Consider the following 26,494-nt stretch of genomic DNA (forward strand, 5'->3'; position numbering starts at 1 on the left):
TGTACTCTCCACCTACTTCTGGTCTGTTGTTGTAATTGGTAACCTTCTGGGAATTTCAAACTGAATCTTTTATTTTCAAATTCCTTAAAAGTTACAAACTCTGACAAAAAGTATTTGGTTAAGTGGTTAAAGAACTTGAGTGAGTCAAGTTGGAATCCAGTTCATTCCACAGCAATTTTTTCATTAAATCCGCATTAGATGTTGTGTCTAACATCCTGGAGAGGCGTTGAATAAAATAACATTTGAACGGCGATTAAGAGAATTGCCATAAAGAGCTGTTGGACGGGATCAAATTTCAATATGTGTGTGATCATGATGATTCAGCTTGGATCATAAACTAAAACTATTGTGTAGGAAAAAAAACTTAAGCAACACAAAACTTACTATGAAAAAAAAAGTTGCAAAGTTGTTCTTTCAATAATAAACTAACCAGGGTGTTTGGAGGCGTGTGTTGAACAAAAAAATCGTAGTAGGTAGGCAGGTTCGAACCCGTGAATGTGAAAAGAGGTGCTAAAAAAAATGGTAGTAACATGGGAAGTAAAGCAACAGTAGGCAGCCGGGGTAAGACAGGTGCTTTTAAAAAAAAAAAAGTGATAGTAGACAGGCAGGCTCAAACCCGTGACACGAAGGCGGAAAAGAAAGTGAAAGAAAATCTGACATCTTAGCCGATGTCTCCATGACACGACCGGAAGTCAAAAGTGTTGAAATTAACCAAAGTCAATCCAACAGTCACAATGACTTGCTAAGATGTTGGTGGAAAAATCGACCCCTCCTTGTACAAAATAGCTAAGTTTAGGGTGAAAGAATTAATGTTTTTGGCCAATTTTTCAATATTTGTCGTCCGAGACATCGAGCTTCAAAATGATACCGATCTTGTCAGGATCTGTCACCTCTGTCAAAAGTTTTTGTGAGACATACCAACATACATACATATATTTAAACAGACAGGTGAGATTTATATTATAGATGCGATTTATATTATAGATGCGATTTATATTATAGATGCGATTTATATTATAGATGAGATTTATATTATAGATGCTACAAATGTTTACATGATTTTGAATAACATAGTTTCATTAGCAAAAACTTAGAAAAGTGCAAATGCGTGCATGATTTTAATTGATCTTATAGTTTCTCTAGCAGGCCACTCGACATTTTCCAGTCATTAAATATGCATAAATATATTTTAATTGATGTAGAATTCCTATTTGTTATAAACAGAAATATTGTAGGTATTAAACATAATGTTAAATTCCTTTAAAAAAAAATGAAATAAAAGAAAAAAATGGAAAGAAACAGACGTGCATGCGAGTATTATGTTTTTTTTCTAAACAGTTCACTTCCTGTAAGTAAATAAAAAAATACTCGAACCGAGATCAAAATCCAAATCTAAACACAATGAGTCAAATATGATAACCATTAGGCAAGCTTGACACAATATTCAAAAGTGTTTTCAAACATACTTATTCTTAACAGTAATCTGTCATGTGAATGATTCATGTATGCACATTTGTGAAATAGTTAACAAACAGATAAGAATCCGATGACCCTACATACCAATTTTTCCATTTTGACCCTTTAGCAACTCTTTTTTTCCGGATTAAAACCAATTAAAAAGTTTTCCACATGTTTGAAATACCCTATATATCAAATTTCAAGTCTGCAGATCAAAAAATTGTGGAGTATATAGGTTGAGAAGTGTCCTCACACACACACACACACACACACACACACACACACATTCTCACTTTTATAGGTATATAGATATATGAAGTAGATTAAAAAAACAACTCCTCCAAATGTAAATCATTGGCAAAAAATGAGCAAAGTCATGTTAACAAATAAATATTTACATCCATATACAGTCTGAATGTTTATCCAAAACTAAACTCTGGATGTGGTAAGTATCTGTAGTAGTAATATAATAGCCTTACCGCAAAGCTCGTCTAACTGAAACCACTATCAATAATTCCCCCACTCTTTATCTGTGTCTAAACCTAAACATAGATTCCATGAACAAAGCTTCTTTCTTAGAACTGCACGCTTGTGGAACTGTCTTCCATTTGCCTGCTTCCCAACTGACTGCAATATGGTTGTCTTCAAGTCCAACATAAACAAATTCTTGAAAAGCCATTCCACTTAAGTTAACAAATTTACCGAATTATTACTAACGATTACTATATTGTCCAATTGACTACTGTGCACTCTTTAACCCTTATCCTCGAGTGGCCTCTAGACCTTGATCAGTGGTGATGCCTATGTAAAAAAAAAAAAGTCTTGGAAAGAAGAAGAAAGAAGTGTACCGTGTTTTATGCAAGATGTGAAGACCGTGATAAGCCCACGTGATTGGGCAAGATTTGAGGCGCATGAAAAAACTCGGCTTCGAGGAAAAACGGCAGTTTTCCATTACATCTTGCATGGGTGAAAACATTACGATCAGTTGCGACCTTGCAGAACCATATCAGTACAACTTCCTCCACGAAGCAGTACTACAGAGAATGCTGCCTTTCTTCTATTGAGACTAAAAGATGATGATACATCTTACAAGAAAATCTAATGACTAATACAGATCAAACAAACTGCTGCGAAATCCAACTGTGAAATGTATCCACTTCTTATCAACAAAGTGTGTAGTGATGAAACTACCAAGAACCCAGACTGATGTCTCACAAGTAAGATTTTACTCTTGCAAACCAGCAAATTAATATTAGATTTTTTTAATGTGAGATGTATAATTATTTATACAATCAAGCAACATTGCAACTCACGCAAGCTGTAGGCCGGGAGTCCTAGACTCGAATTTCGTCCTCAATTGTGTTCATCAATATAAAAAAACAACTACACCTATTCAACATATGAATTTAACTTGTCAGATTTGTCAGATCTAAATAGCATTTAATCTGAAAAATCAAACATTTCTTCTCCCTAGCCAATTATTTGTTTTTGTTGTGCCATATTATTGAGAACTAGTAACTGCGCCGCATCGACACACACAATGCAGAGTCAAACACAAAATCGAGTACGCTCAACATCATCTTACCATCAACACTTACCTTGTGAACTCGGAGTATAGAAAATTCTTATATGCACAAAACAAAATCACTGAAAAAACAAAACTACCCTAACTAAGGGTAAGGATAATAAGTAAAGGATGGTTAAAATTATTACAAACTTGCCAGGATTCGAACCTGGAATCTTCTGATCCATAGTCAGACACGTTATCCATTGCGCCACAAGTCCTGTCTGTATGACCAAAGATGTTACCGCAAATGTATACAGACAGTGCTAAATTCCATTGACACGGGTAGGTAACTTTTTTGACAAAAATAAAATGGTTGAAAAAACCCTTGTTTCGGGCTTTTTGTGTGACTCGGTGTTATTCATTATGAACCATATATAGATGAGGACAATCTAGGGACTCACACCTTTCAGAGAAAAAAAAAAATTTTTCAACTCCATTCGAAAGTTTTATTGGTATATATATACACACACATAAATAAATAAGTAACCATTTAGAATTTTATTAATAGTATAGAATAGATAATACACACTGTTCATTTTAGGAAACTAAATTTCTTGGGAAACACAAACTAAACAAATAAGTTAATTCCAAACTAACATTGCATCATGAATAGAATTAATATCCTGTGATTTACTCCCTCCACCCACTGTTTTCATCCCAACGGCATGTTCATGATGTTTAACAACAAATGTTCAGGGAATGAAACATGCTTCAATAAAACTTTTTTTTTTACTTTTATTTCCCCCCCCCCCCAAAAAAAAGGTATAGTACCGTAAGGGGCTACTATTTGGGACCAAATTTACAGGCGTACTATGTAGGAAGTTGAGCAGCAATATGTTCACAATTACACTTGAATTTCTGCATGTCAGAAAAGCATGGATCCGAGAGGGAATTTTAAATTCTAACAGTCCAAGGGAAGAAACTAATTAAGTAGAGGCTTTCTAGCGTCTCGAAATGTCTGCAGTGAAGTGGCGAGATTTTGCTGCTTATCCGATTAGTCGGGTTAGTTACATCGAGGGGATACAAGTGCCTTAAATTTGTCAAAGCACATTCCATCAAAATACTTGCAAAACGCACTCAAATACAGCATTTCAGTGATGAACAGAAGTTGGTGCTTGGTTGCTAGTGCAGAACCTATTAGGTTGGCGGCTCTGTTTTGAATTCTGTCTTAGAGCAAGAGACTAGTGGCAGATGCACCAGTTCAAACGTGGCAGCAATACTCTATGCACGAGCGAATAATGGCTTTGTAGAGGTACAGGATACTCTCAGATGTGAGTAATCTTCTAGCACGATAGAGAGAGTCCATCTTCTTCACAGCAGCCTTTGCAATGACATCAATATATTTGTTCCAGTTCATGTTGCCTGAGAAGTTTGAACAAAATACTTTCAGGTAGTGTATCAATAATAATAGCAATCAATGGTTGAGAAGGTTTCTTGTAAGTTTTAAAGGAAAGAAACTTAGTCTTGGCAGCATTAAATGTTATCACTCCAAATAATACGAATATTCAATGTTTCTATGTTCATTCATTCGTTTCAACTTCATTTTTTTTTTTTTATATAGGAGTCACCACTTATCAAGGCCCAGAGATCACTCGAGGATAAGGGTTAAAGAGTGCACAGTAGTCGTTGGGACAATATCATAGTAATCGTTAGTAAATTTGGTAAATTGGATTACTTAAGGGAAACGGCTCATCAAGAACTTGTTTACATTGGATATGAAGACAACCATATTGTAGTCAGCTGGAAAGCAGGCAAGCAGAAGACAGTTCCATAGGCATGCAGTTCTAAGAAAGAAGCTTTGTTCATGGAATCCACATTTAGTTTTAGGCATAGATAAAGAGTGGGGGAAATTTTTATAGTGTTTTCAACTAGACGAGTGTTTCTCGTGAAAGTTTGGTGTAAGGGAACTATAGATTGGAGCTCAGACGAGCACTTTCCATGAAAATAACGATAAAATAGAGACAGGCTCGCAACATCTCTTCTGTGAGAAAGGGGTTGCAGGGAAGAGAAAAGGGCATCCCCCACTAGGCTACGAAGTCTATTTTGAAATCTGTCAAGGAAGGATAAGGTCTTTTTAGCAGCTCCTGCCCATATGTGGCAACAATTGTTCATCCTTGGACGTACCTGGCTTTTATATAGATAGAGAATTGCATCAGCAGTGAGACATCGACTGGATTGATAGAAGGATCCCATCATTTTTCCAGAAACCTTGGCAACAGATTTGATGTACGTGTTCCATTTAAGATCAGGAGTAAAGGTTAACACCAGAAGCTTGTCAAAACATGTAGCCTCCCCAAAACAAAGCCATTTATTTCAATTGATGCTAGATGGGGATCATAGCGTTGATTAGTATGAATATGCACAATCATGCATGTTCAGCAATGGTGCATGAATGGTGTGAAAAATTAGCAGACCTGTGATGGAAAAATATTTGGCTAAGAAAAGAGGCCGTTTGGTTGTCATTTTGAAAAAAAAGTACTCATCTCTTAAAACCAAGTGTACAGGTTGAGAAAGCAAAACGCGAGATTGCACAGGATTTTTTGAAAATTTTAATGGAAAAGATACTGCTTTTATAAAGGCCCAGAGGCCACTCAAGAGCGAAGGTTAATGAGTGAAGCACCATGATAAATGGAATGATAGAAATTGGATAGAAACTGATTATTTATGAGGACGGCTCATCAGGAATTTGTTTAAGTTGGACTTGAAAACTATTATATTATAGTCTGCTAAAAAGCAGCCCATGCTATTGTGGTCTACAGAGAGGCAGATCTAGGGAAGAAGCTTTATGTATGGCCACTCCAGATAATCAGTCAATTTTTATGTGCATAGATTAACAGCTGATGATTCTCAAGTTGATTCCTCAGGTGATTAAACAAGACTGACAACTAATATCAAAAGAATCCGGGAGATGGATGTTTGAGCACATCTTGATGACCTGTTGTGTTGCATTCGGTTGGAAGGGGGAGGTCTGTTCTTCTGATTATGCTTGTTAGGTAGAGAAAAATATTTTAACTTCAAAATTAAAATATCTTTACTTGTTTTTAAACTTGAATTGTGATTTCGTTTGGAAGGAAATTGCCTTTGATACTTTGCTGACCAAAACCACATGGCATAATTATGTTTACATCACCAAAGTTAAGCAACATTGCGCGTGGTCAGTACCAGATGGGTGACCATTTGGGAATACCAGATGCTGTATGTGGGACGATGCTGAAACCTACCTGCAAGATTGCAAAAACCCAACAATGTCATCTGAGATATGCCTGTGAATTTAATATTCCCATGAAACTTCCACCTTCAGCTTGCCTAGGAAGAATACCTCTTGCTTTTGTTTTCACCAAGACCATATAATCGACACCACAATTGAAATTGAGTCACTCCAGATGAAGACAATGTCAGCGCAGTAAATGCGCACAAACTTTACATAGTTGTGAAGAATAAAATTCAAGATATAAAAATTTACTATTTCTTCTTTATGACAAACTAGCAGGGAGACCCAACTTTGCCCAGGATTGAATGGGAATCAACAAATGTTCCACACATCCTTACACTTTTATTGTCATCAAAATTGGTGAAATTGCCCATATTTTAGTCAAATCAATTGATTGCCTGCTCTAGTCGGGAACCCGCCGTGGTGCACCAGGAGGAAACTCCATATGCCTCCCTGCAGTGACTCAAGTTCACAATACATTTTAGTCTACATTGCACTGTAAGGAACCTACTGTCAATTTTATAAAATTATTTTATATAATAGCTTGAATTAAAGTTTAAAATGCAAAAGTCAAGTATCATGGTTCAAATGTGTTTTAAACAGAAACATTAATTTCAAAACATCCCCGTCTTATCAGAGAACCTACTGTTTATTTTATATGCTAAAACTTCTCGATTGCACTTGTGATGTTAGGCTGTATGAGGGTGTTAACTTTATTTAAAATCAGACTGTTCCTTCTTTAATCAGAACTGGTGAGATTAGTTTGCAAAATTAAATAATGCATTGTACCGTTTTTACAGCATATTTAGGTTTGTTTTCTTTTCAAAATTGTCAAAGACATTTTTACCATTACAATATCTAGGATACATCTAACAGTAAGTCCATATTTACTGATTTGTGTGTGAAAGACATTTTAAAAAATAAATATATAATGATTTGCAATCAATAGTTGCTTTTGGTTGGTCCCCCGACAAAAGGAGGGTGAACCGGTAAATTCACCCTTGTACGTTTGTCTGTCCTCACTTTTCTCAATAATTCGGAATTTTTTACATTTTGCACAAACATTAAACATGATATGAGTAAAAAAGTAACAGAACAGATTTTCCGGAAAAAGTCTGGTGCCTTTAGTGTTAAAATGGCTAAAATTGACACTTTTGTGCTTATTAAAAAAAATTGATGACTTGGATTTTTATAAAACTTTCTGAAAAGTTGTAACTAACTGATTTCTATATAATTTTGTTTGCCTATACTTTGCAATAACTCTTGGGTGTGCCCCAGGGGCTCTTTTAGGGCTAATAAAAACACTCCATTTTTGGAACTCTTTTACCATATTTGTCCAAAATTTTCTGTGTATGTCTATTTAGCAGTTTTGCATGGTGCTGAACTCAAATTTAAATATGTTAAGGCCTTGGAGACTTTTGGTGGCTAAATAGGGGGGGGGGGCAAATGATGGACTTCTTTTTTCTTTTTTTTTTTTTTGGCATGGTGCAGAACTCAAATGTACATTTAGTTAAGGCCTAAAATTGCACTGTTTGTTCATTTTCACCAGAATTTGACGTCCTCTGGGTATTTTGGGGCTAAATGGGTGGGGTGGGGGGACAAATCCTGAACTTAGTCATTTTTTTTATGCCTCGTTCACTGTGGACCTTTTTTTATGCTTCACTCACAGGGGACCACGCTTCACTTATTTATATGTCAATTCACCATCCTACATTGCTATCAGCCTTCTCAAACACATCAAATTTTAAAAATGAAATATGATACAAATCAAAGAATAAAATAAATGAAGACAAAATCGTTTTTTTTTATTTGTAATTTTCTTTTAATGAGTCGCTTCCAAATATGTCCATAGTGTACATGATGAGTACTCGAGTGTATAAATCTTTGGTTTGACAAGAACAAAATCTGTTCTGAGTAATAAATAAATAACTAGAATATAGAGATTATATACTCTCAATTTGCATCACGTAGCTGAAAGTACAAGATACAGAAGCAATAGATGCATTTACAAAACAATTTCAAATCCCAGTCGATACAGCAAGTTGTTCATTTGTGTAAAGAGTTCGCCTGGCTAGAACCCAAGCTCTCATTCATCATTTTTTTTTTTTTTTTGAGTATCACTGCCTGGTTTATATATAAGGAATTGATTACCAATTTTCAAAGACAATAAGAAGGAAACATTTATTTTTTAAATTGTTGCATCAATTGTGAAAAAAAAAAAGAAAAAAAAAACGTTTACATGCCAACAAACAATTCAAATAGTTTCACTTCCTGTCTTAAAAAGCACACACAGACACACACTTTCAGGTATATTTTTCACAAATATATATATATGTGTATTTATATATATATATACACACTTTCATACGTAGTATTCACATGCACAATATTCCAACAAGTTTCTTTCTTTCTTTCTTTCATTTTCATCATGCTGGCATTCAGATCTTGAGATTTCCAAACAAATTCTGCCACAGATAACAGTGGACGTAATATCAGCTGCTAGCTGCATTATTTTTTCCATCTCTACTCGATAGAGATTTTGAAATAAAAAAAAAAGAAAAAAAAAGGTGTTGTATTTACAACAAAATTGTTCATGCTTGACCAATCATTTCCATCTTAACAGGAAACAGCATAGAATGTAGCAAGACACATACATAGGACGTATAAATAAGCTATTTAAACTTCAATCAACAAGAAAGTTTTCCAGAGAGAAACAAATTTAATGGGGTTGTTCTTAGTTTGAGAATTAAACTTTAATTCATGGAAAATAATTTTTTATTTATTTATATTGGTACTTTTACAGTTTAGTGAAGACATTAAAAAATGAAAATATTGAAAAAAGGTTATATTGTACGTATCCGTTTTGGACTGAAGATCTCCGGAAAAATATTTCATTTAATTTGACAGAGTAGTTTTTTTTTACAGCGGAAAAACACGTTCTTATGAGAGCGCGTTGAAGTCAGCCATTGTGAAATTTGCTGAGCACTACTCCACAGTGAGATACCTCCATGTAAAGCGCCGATACTCCCTCCCCATTTAATTCTAGCTTTTCTTCCTAAAAATCAAACCTTTTGCTCGGTATCATAACAAATTGTTTTTTCGCTGTAAAGAAAAAAAACAAAAAAAAACACACACACACACACACACACACACACACAAAAACTACTTGATGAAATTAAGTGAAATTTTGTTTTTCAGAGAACCTCATTCCATAACGGGTACGTGCAATATAACCTTTTTTTTTTTCGATATTTTCATTTTTTAATGTCTTGACTAAACTGTACAAGCACCTTTATATTTTTAAAAGCAAGATATTCAAATCATTAAAAAATGTAAGAATTAATCACATAAGTTACCTTCCTTGTTAGAGATTATCTCCCTTGAATCAGAATTATAAATTGATATTTGTTTATTATTTATTTACTACCTCGATCTTTATGTATTATTCGACCCAAGAACGTTATTTAAGCAGTAATGTCTTTCTATAAACAAAAGATAAAGTTTAAAAAAAAAAACTAGTGAGATAAATTATTCATTGACTATAAAAAAGCAATAAATAAAAATAAAAAGGCGAAAAAAAGCTATCACTGAAAAACGCGTTTAACACTTATTCAAATATTGTATTGCCAGAATTTATTTTTTTAGAAATTATTATTAAAGCTGTTATTTGTTTAATCAAACTATTTTTTTTTCTTATGGTCGTTTTTAAAATTTTGAATACTAAAAAAAAAAAAAAAAAATAAATAAATAAATAAAGGATTACGTAAAGATCACATGGTTTTAAATAAATTATTAATTATGAACGTTTATTGAACTAGTTAACGATTGGAAGAAAACTGACTTTCACAGGAAAACAATAAAAACAAAATATCTTAAAACCGGCTTAAACTATTAACAGGATAACACGATTATAAAAGATTTACATTGATTCTGTCATATGTAATCAGTTCTTTTTTGTTAAATAGGGGTTAGTGTTTTTTTTAATTTTTTTTTTTTTAATATAATGTATTCTGACTTTCTACATTCAAACTGTTTGTGGAACTCTCCTGTCAGGAAGATAAAAGCTGTCAAACATAATTTTGGAATATTATGCTTAATATTGCATAGTTATAAATAAGAATGGTGTCCACTGGACACAAATACACACAAAATCCAGGAGTTCTGTTACAATAATTATATATATATATGTATATGAATTATATTAATTCATAAGAAAAACAAAAATATTTTTTGTCATTTTTTTTTTTATATTTGAAAAAAATATATCATTAATTACTGATTGTTAACATTTCTGATGAGAGGGAAATTTGAATATGAGGAAGAGTAAAACATTCAATATAAGTAGGCGTCCCATAATGCATCCAAGTTTATGCAAGCAAATCTTGGTTAGAAGTGTCCCTCCCTGTGTGAATTAGTACCTATTTACTATGCCTCTCCACGGGACAGAGTTAGACACCAGGGTCGTTTTTTTTAACGTGGAGAAAAGATGTGAATGAGAAGTCAGCGCCTCCAAGGAGAGACACTCTGACTTGCAAAATGTGCCCGGGCAGCCCCATCGGAATTCCCTGGTAAGGGCCCCTCAGGTGATTAGCAATAACCTAACTCCTTCTCAAAGACAGAAGGCAAAGCCTGAGAGGGTGGACCTCCAAGAACTGCACAGAACTAACATTCCACCGCAATCAACAGGAACCAGATAATTACAGGAATGTTGATTTTGTGATTGAGGATAAAAATCCCTAGATTGGAGTGTCTTTCAGATATAGCCCCTACTGTCTCAGTTTTTAATAAACTGAACATCTAGAATGGAAAAATACAATAAAAAATTTTTTTTTTTTGATAAGTAGTCTTTATAATTCAATCAATTTTTTTTTTGATAAGTAGTCTTTATAATTCAATCAATTTTTTTTTTGATAAGTAGTCTTTATAATTCAATCAAATTTTTTTTGATAAGTAGTCTTTATAAACAAGCCACATTTTTATAAAGTATGAATGAACATTAAAGTCAAGAAAATCTTTGAAAATAATTTTAGTATCAAATTACATTGTATTTACAAAATATTTTTGGTAATACATTAAAGAAAGGAATTGGGGAACTAATAAGTTAAAGCTTGGAAAAAATATGGTTAGACTAAATATAAATGAATTGTAAGTTTTACTCTCAGGAATTTTTCAAGATGAATGGCAAAAATTGATAGATGAAATAATGAGAATGAAAAGGTGAATATTTTAAACAAAACAAAATTAAAACAAGTTTAAATGCACTAAATAAAATCTTTTTAAAATCTGCACACAAACACAAATGCATACATACATATTAAATGCCGCATTTCTATTAATGGTTTCTGTATTTATGCATGTGTGCGTTTGTGTGCATGGGTGCGGTTATATGTAAATACGTGTGTGTCTGTGCGTGTGTGTATAGGGGGAACATCAGAATATATGTTTCTTTTTAGAGGTCTTTTTGCAGTTATGCCAACTTCCACAGAGATGGCCTAAAACATGTTTTCTTATATATATATATATATATATATATATATATATATATATATATATATATATATATATAAAGAGAAAAGGTAAATACATGACAGTAAATATAAATAAGAGCAAATACTTTTATTTGCAATAGACGTTATCCAATTCATACTATTTTTTGGTAAAGCTTACCTTCTTTTTAGCTTTTATGCATCTGAAGAAAGTAACATTTTATTGAAATGTCATATGAAGTAAATAAAGCCTAATATAAATAGTTTTTTCTCCACTCATATATATTTTATATATTATATCATATATATTATATAAATATGTATTATATATATATATATATATATATATATATATATATATATATATATATATATATATATATATATATCAGTCAAACTTATGTGTAAACTTGTATAAAATTTAAATATAAGGCAGATAAAGTATCAGCAGTTTGAAAAAAATAAAATTAATAACCCCATAAAACAAGGCAACACACCCCTATTATTTTTTTTAACCAGATTAAATTCCTGGATAACAACAATTAAAAATAGTTTTAAATATGGGGAAGGGTAAATGTGATTTTTAAAAATGTGAAAAAAAAAAAAAAAAAAAGATTATTTAGTGGCTGGAACACAAGATAAAAAATATATATTATTGAAAAAATATTATAAGTATGGCACAACCAAAGATGGCATCAATGTTTACGTTTTTCTTATTGTACATCAAATTTCAGTGTGGATTCTTTTACTGTCCTCAGTAGATCCGACTCATTTCACTTAAAGCTTTTTGAGACTATTTAAGACCCATAAGAAACTCTCTGCATGCAGGAGTAATTTCTTTTAGGCCTTAGTATGATTCATCTGTAATTGATTACAGAGAAAGCAATCAGTCTCCTCGGATTTATCTACTTATTCCTCAAAATCTTTCGCACACACATATATATGTAAAAAATTTTCTTTGGTGATGCCAGAAATAACTAAATGGAATCGGGCTCAGAATTTTTTTTTTTTTTTCAATAATTATTTTGAATTACAAAAAAGAAAGTTTAGTTCCTTTTCTTTGGAACTGCATACATACAGTCTGTATTGTATTATGTACAAATGATAAACATGAAGATATAAAATATAGGTATACATATGTACAAACAAGATGCAGAGATAAATGGAAAAATAAAGAGGGTCAGGGTAGGAGGAAAATCGATACACAACCACAATTAAACACAGAGGTAATTAATAGGACCATTACTTCATGTGAAAGCTACACCAATTCCTCTTATTCTTTACTTCTTTTTTTTTTCTTTCAGTTTAGGATGGTATATATATATATATATATATATATATATATATATATATATATATGTAATGACTGTATCATTGTAATTTCCTAGATGTAAATCCACTGAAACTCCAGTGTTTATCAAAAAATGCTCAATGACAAGCAGAACGTAATTATAGTATATTTATTTATACATATATTATTGGCTACATATGTGCAGACATGTTTCAGTTGCAACTCTTTTAGAGAAACATGTATGCATACATATAGCCAATAATTTTGTTTTAATAAATATACTAAATATATATATATAATGAAAACAAAAAAAATAAAAACAAGTAAGTTGGCATAATAATTTAAATCCTCCAATCTGGGATCGAAAAATAACCACATCCAGCTTCGTTAACCTATTACTAGAGACAAGGCTTATCCAAATAACACACCTTTAAGCAGGATAGCTTTAAACGTCAACCTAGATTCTATCACCTTCAAAGGTATTCAAAGCTGACATACATTCGTTAGGTTGGTATGTGCCTTCCTACCACTGTGTGAATTTGTGACACAACATTGGAAGATTGAAGAGCCAGCATATGAGACACTTTTGCACTTTGGTTCACAAAAATGCCTGAGCAGCTCCATCAACATTCCCCACAGTTATTAAGCATTATGATAAGTAAAAACTTTTATATTTTGTATGCTATATGATTGTCGCAATATTTTCTCGAGCTGTCTATATACAAGACTAAAAAAATAAACTTTTACATTTTTTTCCTTCGTTTTATATCTATAAAAATATTTCTCAATGAAGATGCACAATACTGAATAGCCTTGTGGCAAACTAGGCTGGCCCAAATGTTAAAAAAAGTGGAACAGCTGATTTTTAGGTGAGTAATACAGCTAATAAAAAATACCTTTATTTTTCTCAAACTGTATTTTTGTTTCCTCTTTGTTGACAATCTGAGTATTTAACAACATATGCATCTGTAGCAAATAGTATCTGAAGAAGATCGTCTTTCAAATAATATTCATCAGATGATGGTTTTTATTTTTAGGTGATTATTTAAAAGTGTTTTGTATCAGTAGTTGTCTGCGCCGGATTAAGTAACTAAAAAAAAATAAATTGTAACTAAGTACATTATTATATTGACAATAACATGGCACAACAATACTATTTGAGTCTGACCTTGAAAATCTGACAATGGTACATGTAAAAATAAATATTTCTTTGCTACATTTAAAAATAAATATTTCTTTGCTACATTTAAAAATAAATATTTCCTAAACTTTGGTATTCAATTTATTAAGCACAAATCAATCACTATATGTAGAGAAATGAATTATTTATTCTATTTGTCAGGTTTGAATAAAAAAAATATAGTTTATTTATCCCGTAACATACTTTATGACCTCCACCTGTGGAATTAAAATATACTTAGCAAAATTAAGGTGACCATACAAAATTTTGAAGTCTTAGACCAACCATGTAGATAAATCAAATATTCACTTATTTGCCAAATTCAAAGATATTAAAGATATGTTTCTACTCCTTAAATCAAGATATTGTAAAAGAGCTGTAATCCATAATTAGGTATAAAAAAAAAATACACCTCCAAAAAAACCACAGAGTCTAATTCCAGTATTTGGGGAGAAAGAGTTAAATAATGATTAAAAAAAATTTAAAAGAAAAAACAAAAACAAAATGGAAGAAAGTTGAAGTTGTACGAAAATAAGCCTGTAACGAAACAGAGAATTGGAGAAGTGCAGACCCAAATGTTAAGAGCTGTTCATTTGTGTGAGAGTATATATATATATATATATATATATATATATATATATATATATATATATATATATATATATATATATATTTATTTATATATATATAGTATCTAAAAATGTTTACACACTTTGATTAGCTGTAAAGTAGGTGTTTTATGAAAATTAATTCAATTTTCAAAATCTCATGGAACTTACAAACATCAGATTATTGTTTTGTTATTTCATGTTCTCAAAATGCCATCTATTTTCTTCTCGATACTGCTGACAATTGAATGCAATGAAAGTACATAACAAAAAGTCTGTCTTGGATTTCCTGCATTTACATTCAATTACTTTAATTTGGCTTAGTTTAGCTGCCATCATTAAAACCAGGATTTAAATAATTCCACTTAAAAATGAATGCATTTGACAGCGTTTCAATTTTTACTTTTAGATGATTATTTCAACACATTTCATATTAGCAGTTCTCTCGATTATGCTAAATAATAACAACGATGATAAGCAATCAATCTCAGCTATTTGCAAAAATTAGACAATGTCGAAAAATTTTAAGTAAAAAAAAAAAATAGTTAAGATTTTAATGATTTCGGAACCCATTTATATTAAATATATTTTTGTAATTATTAGAACAGGTTCATGGACTGCACATTAGTTCTTTAGATTTCAGCTTGACTCAGATTTTTATAAATGCTGAGACAAGACTATCCAATTCTCTAAAGTGACTCTTTCTCCCGTAACTAAAAAAAACACAATCTAGGACTCTGTGATTATAAATTCCAGTTGAAGCTCATTTTCGCATCCGTTATTATAATATAAATAAAGCTTTATATAGTCATATCAGGTTTACATATCTTTATGACATATTGGATTCTTTTTCAGTTAACATTAAATTAAATGATCCAAAATTGGTTATTTTATTTTTGGGGGGGGGGAATTGACCATGATGCATCAGTGAAAAAATTTAATATTGAAAATGATGAAATGGCTCTGAAAATTACTGATAGTAATTTTTTTTTGTCACAAACTTGTGTAAAAAATTGTTTTGAAATTGAGAAATCTTTCATAATTTTGCTTGTGTTAACTAATTTTTGTTGGTTCTTCTTTGCTATTGTAGCAAAATTCGAAAATTGAAATATTGAATTTCATGTGAAACTAATGGTATCTACAGAATGGTTATGTTATAGTAATGAACATATCCAAAAATTACGAAAAACGATAAGATAGAAAATCAATTATTAATGAAAATATTTTCAAGTTCAAGGGCAATAATTTAAGATTTTGAGGATCACCTACAGTTCATTAAGCTAAAGTAAAAAAAAATATATCAAAGAACTAACAAAGGATAATAGCCCTTTTTCTTCACTTTTTGAAAGATTATTGAGGAACCGTGATAAACTAAACCAAACCGGGATTGCAATAAGACACATAGGTTGGGACAGAGAGAGACATTACTTTTTTTGTTTTGTTTTATGCCTTACAAGACAAATTCTTTTAAATGAAGGACAGGATGTGGGTTCATGCTGTACATATGTATAACATTGTTAAAGTTGAGTATAAAAATTAAAAAAAACAAAATGGAAAATCTGTATTAGCAGTCGTCTCCACTTAGCAGGCCAGCGCTAAGGCACTATCATCACACGTGTACATTAGATACATTTATATACAGTCTTTTAATTATTTATATATATTTTTTTAAAAGTCTTTTATTTTCATTTTTTTTTTTAAATAATTTTTTTTTTTTTTTTTTTTTCACGATGGTCCAGCATCGTTCAACTCTTTTTCTGTGGATGATATTTTGCTTTTGGCTTAATTTTTTTTTTTTTTATTAAGTTGTCATCGTTATCATCATCAGCATCACATCATGACAACATCATCCTTGGAGTTGAGTGAAAGTGTTTTTAGGTTCAGAAGAAGAGGAGTGGGAGGCGGTCGGACATCAAACTTGCCACAAATTGAATTCTTCACTTTTTTCATCACTCTATTAAAGAAAGAAAACAAAAAAGGAAAAGAATGAAACTAAAAAATCAATATCATAAACTACAGTAATTAATGATGGGATGATTCTAATACAGGGTGCAGCAGAAATACTTACATTTTAAACTTCCAACTATATGTTGCTAATGAACTTATGCAAGTGCCAATAATGTTTTCATTTAGTTAATAACTTGCCATTTTTTTCAGGTATACTCATCAAGCAATATGATTTTGACTTGTGCACACCAAATGTTTTCGAAGAGTGGTGAATTACAAAACAAACAGTTTTCTGAGTTAATTACAAGTTAGGACGGCATAATGCTGTTCCAGATAGAAAATCAATACAGCTATGGGTTGCAAATTTCAAAGCTACAGGTTCGGCACTTAAGAGAAAGCCACTTGGAAGGTTTCGGAGTGCTCGAATGCGCGACTATTCGAGCTGTGAGACTTTCTGTTGCTCAGTCTCCTACATGTTCAACTCGCAAACATGCCTTGGGATTGTCTGATCGAACAGTCAGAAAAATTCTACACACAGATATGCAGTTCCATCCGTACAAATTAATGATTGCTTAGAAACTACACAAGCACAACTGGAAAGATTGCATGTCAAAATGTGGGAGATATTTTTGCCGCACCCCGGATTTTCTTCAATTCCAGTACAATTACCAATTCTTTTCTAGATTTCTGATTTCGATACAAATACTGATTCCAATTCTTTTAAAATCTTTAAATATTTAGCTATAGAGTTGCTGTTTTTTTCCACCCGAATTACCGCAAAAACCTATGTAATATGTGCATACACAAAAATATACTTGAGAGGAAGAAAACTGTTCTATTAATTTTAGTTTCACGCTAGTTTTAGTTTAAAAATTAATAAATGCTTTCCAGTTTGTTGTTAGTACCAGAAATAGGAAATTAATTTTAAAACGATAAATAAAAACAGTAAAAAGAATCGTTTTTGGCATCAGAAAATGAGCTAAAATTTTTCCGATCCTGATACAGATTCCAATCTATCTATATATCTATAAAGTGAAAATGTCTGTGTGTGTGTGTGTACATTTCCCTACCGAATAACTCACAGACTCAAAATTTGACATATGGGGTATTGAGATTTGGGAAAAAATTTTTAATCAGGTTTCAGGCAGAAATTTTGCTGTTGAGGGGTCAAAGTTCAATGATTTGACTTTTGAAAACTCTGCCAAACTCCTCCGCAAATTTCGGGTCTAAACACTTGAAATTTTGGATATAGATTACTTGGACATAGATCTAACTTTATCGTTAGATCTATGTCCAAGTAATCTACATCCAATTTTATAAAAATTTTACAAAATTATAAAAAATTTTACAAAATTATAAAATTTTACAAAATTATAAAATTTTACAAAATTATAAAATTTTACAAAATTATAAAATTTGATTTGAGCACAACACAATAAATGCTAAAGGGTCATAATTGGGGTCAAAGTTTAAAAAAAAATTGACCTCTGCGGTCTCTAACAAATTACTCAGCTAATTTTTGGTCTAAACATTTGAAATTTTACATAAAGTGTATTCAGACATAAGGCAAGCTTTTTAATCGGTTTATGGCTGAAAAGTTGGCTGCCACGGGCCAAAGTTCAAAAGATTTGACCTTTGCGGTCTCTAGCAAACTATTAAGCCAATTTTGGGTCTAAATATTTGAAATTTTACATGAAGGGTATTCAGACATGCAGCAAGCTTTTAAATCAGTTTTTGGGTGAATGTTTCGCTGCCAAAAAGTCATGGTTGAAAGAGTTGACCTTTGCAGATTCTACAAAACTCCCCCGCCAATTTTGTGTCTAAACACTTGAAATTTTAGATGTAGGTTACTTGGACATGGGTCAAACATTTTAATTTAATTTGAACCCAAAACAATAAATGTTAAGGGGTCAAAGTTTAAAAAGAAAATTGACCAACATTTTTCTATGGTAGATAAGGAAGACTATCATATAGAAAGACATAACCGTACATATTCACACTTTTTAATATATACATATGCACATAAAGTTATGAACAGTACATAGGGCCCAAGCAAAGCTGGGCTGAACTACTGGTACCCTAAAAAGTTCTGAATTTTTCAATTCCCAAATCACTGAAATTATTTAAAGTGAAATGAGTTTCATCACTATTCGCCAAACCTGAACAATTTGGGAGGGCTACATATAGTATAATAATGGAAACTGACTTGGACATGGAATAAGCTTATCCAAGTTCAAATCCAGCAATTGCAATACCATCAGTGAGTAATGTACAAAGACTACAGCCGTGGGAGAATGCAAGAAAAAAATTCTGTTTAGGCTCTAAAAATGGTTTTGTTTTTGTTATATACTACTAAATGAGAAATCATTTCCATTAAAATCTAGTTAGTATTATGCATGTAAAATTGAGAAAAGCATACTTGAAAAGTGTCAACGTTATGTGAATAAGCAAAACCAAAAGGCATTATCCAACAGCATAATCATGTTGACATACGAGTTCTTGTTCGATCACAAAAGTTATGCAACATTTAGCCTAGTCAATACCAGAGGGATTGGGAATACCAGACAATGTAAGTGAGGGGATTGCAAAATTTCCCTCCAAAACTAATGTTGTCATCTTCCTATATATGCAACTGGGGATTGCTTCTGAATTTAATGTTCTCTAGAAACTCCCTGCTCTGGAGTTAGTAAAATCTATACAGAATGAATCATCGCACAAGGAATAGGTACTCTTTTAGCATTAAACTAAAATGGAATAGACTACCCAACCACCACCAAGTTCAAATTCAGTTGGTTGTACATTGCAATATCATTTATGAGTAATATAGCAACTTATATTCAATGAGAAATCAAATATAAATTGCAATTTTGCTTGAAAAATGACCACAAAGTTTACGCATAAAGAATTATGAAAAGTTTTAAATAATTGTATGTAATCTATGAATATTTTAATGCAATCTATAATAAAATATGTAATCTGCAAACATTTTTTATTTAATCTATGAAAAAAATAGCAATCTATGCACATTTATGTAATCTGTGAAAAAATATACAATCTACGGATATTTTTCATGTAATCTATGAAAAGAAAATATGCAATCTCTGAATGTTTGAACAATTTATGAAAGAATTATGCAATTTATAATTTTTATCTGTGATGAATATGTAATCTACAAACATTTTTTATATAATCCATGAACATTTCATGTAATCTATGAAAAAATATTCAATTTATGGACATTTTAATGTAATCTATGAAAAAATATGCAATGTATGAACATTTTTGTATAATATATGAACACATATGCAGTCTATGAACATTTTTATGTAATCTATGAAAAAATGTTTTAACCTTCTCTACTCATCAATGTTTATTCAAATATTTCATACATTTAAGAAAATTTGCTTTTATAAAATGTTTATTCACACATTTCCAAAACTTTTTATATTTTCAAATCATGCACTGTAATAATTATGGCAAAAAATGCTAGTAGAAAATAGTTATAATATTGCATTGGTTAACAAAGTACTTACTAGGCAATTTGTCTGTGGTCAATTACTGCTTCTCAGTGCAATTCTTATACAAGGTGATTTGAGGTGGCCATTTTTCTTCTAATATTTTTTGGAAAAGCCATTTTTTGTGTGTACATTTTTTTTTTAACATTTTTAAAAAGCATTTTTTTCTTGTGCATTTTTTTTTTTTTTGTGCGTTTTTTTTTCTTTTGCAAAATGTCTTTTAAAGTCCATCTTTTTGGTTCTGCTTTCTAGCAAATAATCCCAAAGAGATTCTTTTGAAAACTTACATCGGAAGAAACATTGAGTTTTTCTGGGGATGGTTTCTCTACAGCAATAGATGTGTTCAATCCAATGTCGCTGGCACTGCCTGTTGCAAAGAAGAAGCAAAAAATAAAATGTATACTTATATATATAAAGTTAGGTGTGCATATATGTTTATGTATTTCTATGTAATGGATTCATCTCCAAACTAATTAATCAATCATTGTATATTTGAACACAGCTACTAGATGTAAAGTTTGTAATGTGGACTACATTTTAATTATGCAAAGAGGACAAATATGAAGTGGGAGTGGCAGCCATTCATGAAAATTAAAACAATTTGTGAAATTTTGACAGTTGGTATTAGGAATCAACTAATATTTTCCCAAAATTCAGTTTCTTTAAAATATTTTAAAAGGTTTTAGGGAGCATAATATGGGCACAGACTTATTTGAAAACTCAAATATTTCAGATTCGCATTAAATTTGATGCAGAGTCATTACAACCCAATTAAGCAAGATTCTCTGAATTTCAGTTTCTTCTTAAGACCTTTTAAATTTGAGACATTTTCTAGATTCAAAATCATGTTATAGAATTTAATCAAAATTGGATTAAGGATTTTAAACAAAGGATTCAGTAGGATTATATCTTCAACTTAATCTTTGTAAAGGGACATAAAAGTGATGTAAAACTTTTGTTCGGGGAATTAATTCTATGTCTCGTAAACATGAAATGTCTTGTAAACATGAAAAGCTAAAAACCATGAAAAACTAAAAAACATATCTATGTGCGCATATAACAAAGTACATAATGTTTTCTTACTCTTAAAAATGTTACATTTTTTGTTTCAGTGTTGATCATACTTTTAGCACTGAATTTATAATATGACCAATATAAATAAATCAAGATCCAAAGGGAAACAAATCTTATTACATACCTGACTTTTTGTGTCTGATGATTCCAAAGTCTCTAAATGTGGAGTCGTCCACTTGACTGGTGCTCGCCTGCCGTGTTAGAGACCCCGTTGAAATAAGGGACGTGTGCAAAGGTGAGCAATGGAGAGTGTGAACGCCATTACTACGGCCAAGGGTTGACCGTTGTAAGGCTTTCACCATGGCTTCTTTCTCAACCAAACTTGTCTGAAGTTCCTTTACTCTGTTCGGAAAAAAATAATAAAGGCAATTAAGACAAAATCAAAACTGTTATTCAGATATGAATTGTGAACCATCAGAAGACAACATGATATTAATGATATTGTGTAGACAGACATCTATCCAACATTATCTTTTGAGCATATGTGATGCACAGAGAGAAAAGATATGAGAATGATACCATCATTATTTTCATGGCAAGTGCCCGTCTGAGCTCCAGTCTATGGTCCCCCTTACCAAAGTTTTATGAGAAACACTCGCCTAGCTGAAAACACTATAAAAATTTCCCCCACTCTTTATCTGTGCTTAAACCTAAATGTAGATTCCATGAACAAAGTTTCTTTCTTAGAACTACATTCCTGTGAAACTGTCTTCCATTTGCCTGCTTTCCAGCTGACTACAATATGGTTGTCTTCAAGTCCAACGTAAACAAGTTCTTGATGAGCCGTTCCACTTAAGTTAACAAATTTACCGAATTTCCATTACTAACGATTACTATATTGTCCAATTGACTACTGTACACTCATTAGAAAAGTGCCTAGTTGAAGGGAAAGATATTAATGTTTTTCACCAATTTTTTTATATTTATCGTATGAAAGGTCGAACTTTAAAACGATACTGATCTTGGTAAAATCCGTTGCCTCTATTGAAAGTTTAAGGCAGACATGCAAACAGACATACATACATACATTTATATATTCGTAACTAAAAATTTCCGACCCAAACTGATGAAAAAGCTTGCCCTATCTCTGAATACCCTTTATGTAAAATTTCAAATATTTAGACCAGAAATTGTCTGAGTAATTTGGAAGAGACCGCAGAGGTCAATTTTTTAAAACTTTGACCCCTATTATGAGCCCTTAAAATTTATTGTTTTGGGCTCAAATCAAGTCATTAAGTTAGATCCATGTCCAAGGAACTTATATCTAAAATTTCAAGTGCGTAGACCCAAAATTGTCGAAGGAGTTTGGTAGAGTTCTCAAAGGTCAAATCGTTGAACTTTGACCCCTTAATCGCAAAATTTCTGGCCAAAAACCGATCACATCGATTTTCCCAAATCTCAGTACCCTGTATATCAAATTTCGAGTCTGTAGACTAAAAATTGTTATTGCATAGGGAAATGTACACAGACACACAGATACACAGACACTTTTATATATATATATAGATAGATGAGCTGAGAAATGAATAAGTATTCCTATTATTAGCCCTAAACCCCGTATTACCATTTATCATTATGTTTCCCAATTTAAAATTTTCAACTCAAATAAAATAAAATAAAATGTTGCTTTTATTGTTTGTGAAAGTCCGACATGAATATAAACCCCACTGCATTATTGTAACCATTGCATAATACAAAATTAATGTTACCATTAGATTTCTCATGAAATTTTGCTTGAGAAAAGTTGTGTTTGATCTTGGTACAGGGCTTTGTTTTCAATTTCATCCTCAGGCAGATACATATCTTCATTGTTTGATGAAAGAATAAAAAAAAAACACAAAAAAAAAAAAACACTTGCCTCGCTTCAAGTTCCGATGCTTTCTTTTTGGCCTGAAACGCTTCTTCCATGTGGCGTAATTTTTCAGACTTTGATTCAGCCATTAACTTTTCCATTTCTAATGCACTCTTTTGAAAGATAGCAATATCTGTATCTTCATTCCTGGTGAGAAAAAGAAGAAGTTTTATAAGAATTTTGCTAACAATAAGCAATAACAATCAACATCATATAGGGATTTGGTATATGTCTCCCATGGAGCAACATAAATATTGTGACCCTAATGAATAGATGATTAACACTAATTTGGCGTCCATAGTTTCAGCCATGTAAGCTTTATTTTCTCACAATTTTCACCACAGCAGTCAATGTTTTTCATTGCTTTTAAGAATCTATGAAGTTTGGCCAATTGCATTTATTTCAAATTAAAAAGGATGTTCTAAATCTTTAACCGGAGATTGTTAGATGTAAGTACAAGCTTTTTTTTTTTCACAACTTTTTTTTCAGTAAAGGTTTTTGAGGTTCGACAGAAAGAAAATATGTAAAAGTATTTTTACGAAAAGTGTAAATGGTTAGATGAAAGTACAGGAAAAAATTTATTTTTTTCAAGAAAACTTAATATTTTTATTTTTATATATTTTTATTTTTTTTTTTTTTACGGCTGTTCATAAATTTTCTTAAATGAAAAACTGAGCTACAAATATTTAAATGTTGATTTTTTTTTTAATTTAAAAAAAAAAAAAAAAGGACAAAATTTCAACATTCAAAAGATGGTTTGCAACTTTATATTTTGAATCCCATAAAATTTTGAACCAGAAAAATCTACTACCACCACCTCGACCCTGCTACACAACTGGAGCTATGTTTAAAATGCCATCAAATACACAGATATGGTTTTGTCTATAAAATAAAGATTCTTGTCTGGAATTCTCTCAATATTAAAAAACAAAACTAAAGAAAAATCTGTATGATGTACATACCCATGATAAAACGAAAATATATTCCAAAACTCACGTAAATTGATCAAGTAGTTTTATTTTTGAATAAGAAAATAATTTTTAAGCGATTAATGGGAATTTGTAGGTATTTCAACATAAATCTCACAAATTTGAATTATTGTTGAGTTATCTCCTTTTATTTGTTTTTGTTTTTTTTTTTTAATTAAAAGATTGTTCTCAAAATGGCGGACAAGACAGCAACTCTCCTGTGACTCATAAAATTTGATAGAAGGAATTCTGGACAAGGACTAAAATAAATATTGGCCAAAAAACGGATAATTTACAAAAGATGAAGAGCTCAATAATTTTATTTGAGATAATCCCAACCTCATAAAACATATGCTCCAACAACAATGTAGCATAACAGGATTTGTTTTTAAAAACCTTGAGTCTTGACACTTTTACGGTTCAGGAAATTTTGCTCTATAATCAGGTTGACTTTGTTTAAAGGGCACATCAACTCTTTTGGATTATTTAATACCAAAATGATAAGCAAATCGGCATGATCACCAAGAAAAACAGTTCAAAATATCGAAAATGCGATTTTCTCTGAAATTTACCAAATTCACATATCAATTTTAATCGGAAAATAAAAAACTAAAAAACTAAGAGAAAAACTTATTTTAATTTGAATAACATAAAAATTGTTATCTCCCTTCTAATTAATTTCTTCTTTTTTTATTTTGTGCAAATAAATTTCATAAAAATTAAAACTAAAATACCATCACTGCACAAACAAATCCTGGTAGATAGATTTAGTGTTTGAATAAAGTTTCAAATATTTTACTTACCCTGTACTTTGTTCAATTTGTTTTTTTGTTGTTTCTGCAAGGCATCTTTGTTCCCACTAAAAGAAAGACAAATCGAGATAGATTAACGATTAGTTCATCAATACACAAGTCAACATTTGACAAAATATGAATATTAGATTTGATTTTAAAAGATCAGGTAAGAATTTACTTTGTTGCCATACTATTCTAAATTAACTTTTTCAACTGCCAAATTAAAAAAGTCAATATTTAGAATACCAGCAATACTGGGTCAGCAGGCGGAGAGCAAGCTTAAGGCATTCCCTGGATAAACTATATATATAATAAAAGGCAAAAGTGGCGTGCGCATTTTTGTATGTCTGCAAAAGGCTTTTTTCGGAGGTGGGGGGGGGGGGGAGTGGGGTTCTCAACTACGTTACATTTACTTAGAACTTTCCGGGTTTGTATTACTGTATACATAGATTCGAAAAAGTTGTCAAAAAACAAATATATAACAAATAAATATTATCAAAGGCAAGATAAGTTACTTTTCTACCAAACTGGATACATTTTTTTGTTTTTATTCAATGTAACATGTTTATTCAGCTCGAAAAACATGCAGTGTTTACGATGTATTGGAAAATTCAAAATGGCGCCCGACGCTCTCTTTAACATGGTAAGTTTGGGAAAAGGTGTTATAAATAATAAACTAGATAAAATACTATTTAAAAAAACACCGAATATATGTCAACTTATGTCATGGTAACATATAATGAGCGAATTTCTAACAGTATTTTGTCTAGTTTATTCTTTATAACATCTTTTCCTGAATTTACTGTGTTAAAGAGAGTGTCGGGCGCCATTTTGAATTTTCCAATACATCGGTAAAGACTGTATGCTTTTCGAGCTGAATAAACATGTTACATTGAATAAAAACACGAAAAATATATCCAGTTAGGTAGAAAAGTAACTTATCTTGCCTTTGATAACATTTATTTATTATATATTTGTTTTTTTGACAAATTTTTCGAATCTATGTGTACAGTAATACAAACCCAACTTTTTATATACTTCCTAGATTATAATATCTATGATTTGCGAACGTCATCTCTACATTTATTTTGATCGACTTTCATAAAATTCCCTCTATTTTGTCCTTTCACATGTTTGTTCGTCTTTTTGTAGAAAAGTGAAACTAATCAGAGTGAAATAGGCCGCCTGGCTTTCCGACCGGGACCTCCAGAAACACAATTAGCTTTGACCAATGTCGGGGAAACCCTTCATCAATTGTTATTCATTTGGAGAGCTCCCCCTTTTCGGGAGGACCTGGTTTTTCCCCAACATTGTGGGGAAGCAAAATATGACAGAAACTGGCCTGCAGCCAACCTTCATTTCTGCGCCTGCGTGATTCTTAACTTATTCACTTCAAGTCAACTTTTTGATTTGACATCGATAAATTTGAACGCTTTTCACTTCCTCTCGCGTCTTAACGTAGCGGTAAGATCTCAGCTTTTCTTTCACTTTCTTTTCCTTCTTCGCATCACGGGTTCAAGCCTGCCCGCCTCCCCTCCCCCCA

The 26,494-nt window shown here is 31.5% G+C and overlaps 1 protein-coding gene and 1 non-coding gene across 14 annotated transcripts in view; both read right to left on the bottom strand.

Moving 5' to 3' along the window:
- Positions 1-3,170: 3,170 nt before the first annotated feature.
- On the bottom strand, positions 3,171-3,243 carry Trnah-aug (transfer RNA histidin (anticodon AUG)). Its single transcript has one exon. It is a non-coding gene; the product is annotated as a tRNA-His (tRNA).
- A 13,200-nt stretch (positions 3,244-16,443) lies between these two features.
- The window catches only part of LOC145291978 (angiomotin-like protein 1), a 98,107-nt gene continuing 88,056 nt past the window's right edge, over positions 16,444-26,494 (bottom strand). For 8 of the 13 annotated variants that reach the window (XM_080137928.1, XM_080137924.1, XM_080137927.1 and 5 more), the window contains 5 exons: positions 24,961-25,016; positions 23,196-23,336; positions 21,462-21,679; positions 20,551-20,630; positions 16,444-16,755 (listed from right to left, as the gene is read on the bottom strand). In XM_080137928.1, the coding sequence (XP_079994054.1) occupies positions 16,714-16,755; positions 20,551-20,630; positions 21,462-21,679; positions 23,196-23,336; positions 24,961-25,016 (537 nt within the window). In that variant the 3' untranslated portion in view covers positions 16,444-16,713. Of the gene's footprint in view, positions 16,756-20,281; positions 20,631-21,461; positions 21,680-23,195; positions 23,337-24,960; positions 25,017-26,494 lie in introns of all 13 variants that reach the window. The other 5 variants (XR_013869513.1, XR_013869516.1, XR_013869515.1 and 2 more) reach the window with 1 other exon arrangement.

Source organism: Euprymna scolopes, chromosome 13, assembly GCF_053919585.1.
Source record: "Euprymna scolopes isolate OS-2025 chromosome 13, ASM5391958v1, whole genome shotgun sequence".
NCBI lineage: Eukaryota > Metazoa > Mollusca > Cephalopoda > Sepiida > Sepiolidae > Euprymna > Euprymna scolopes.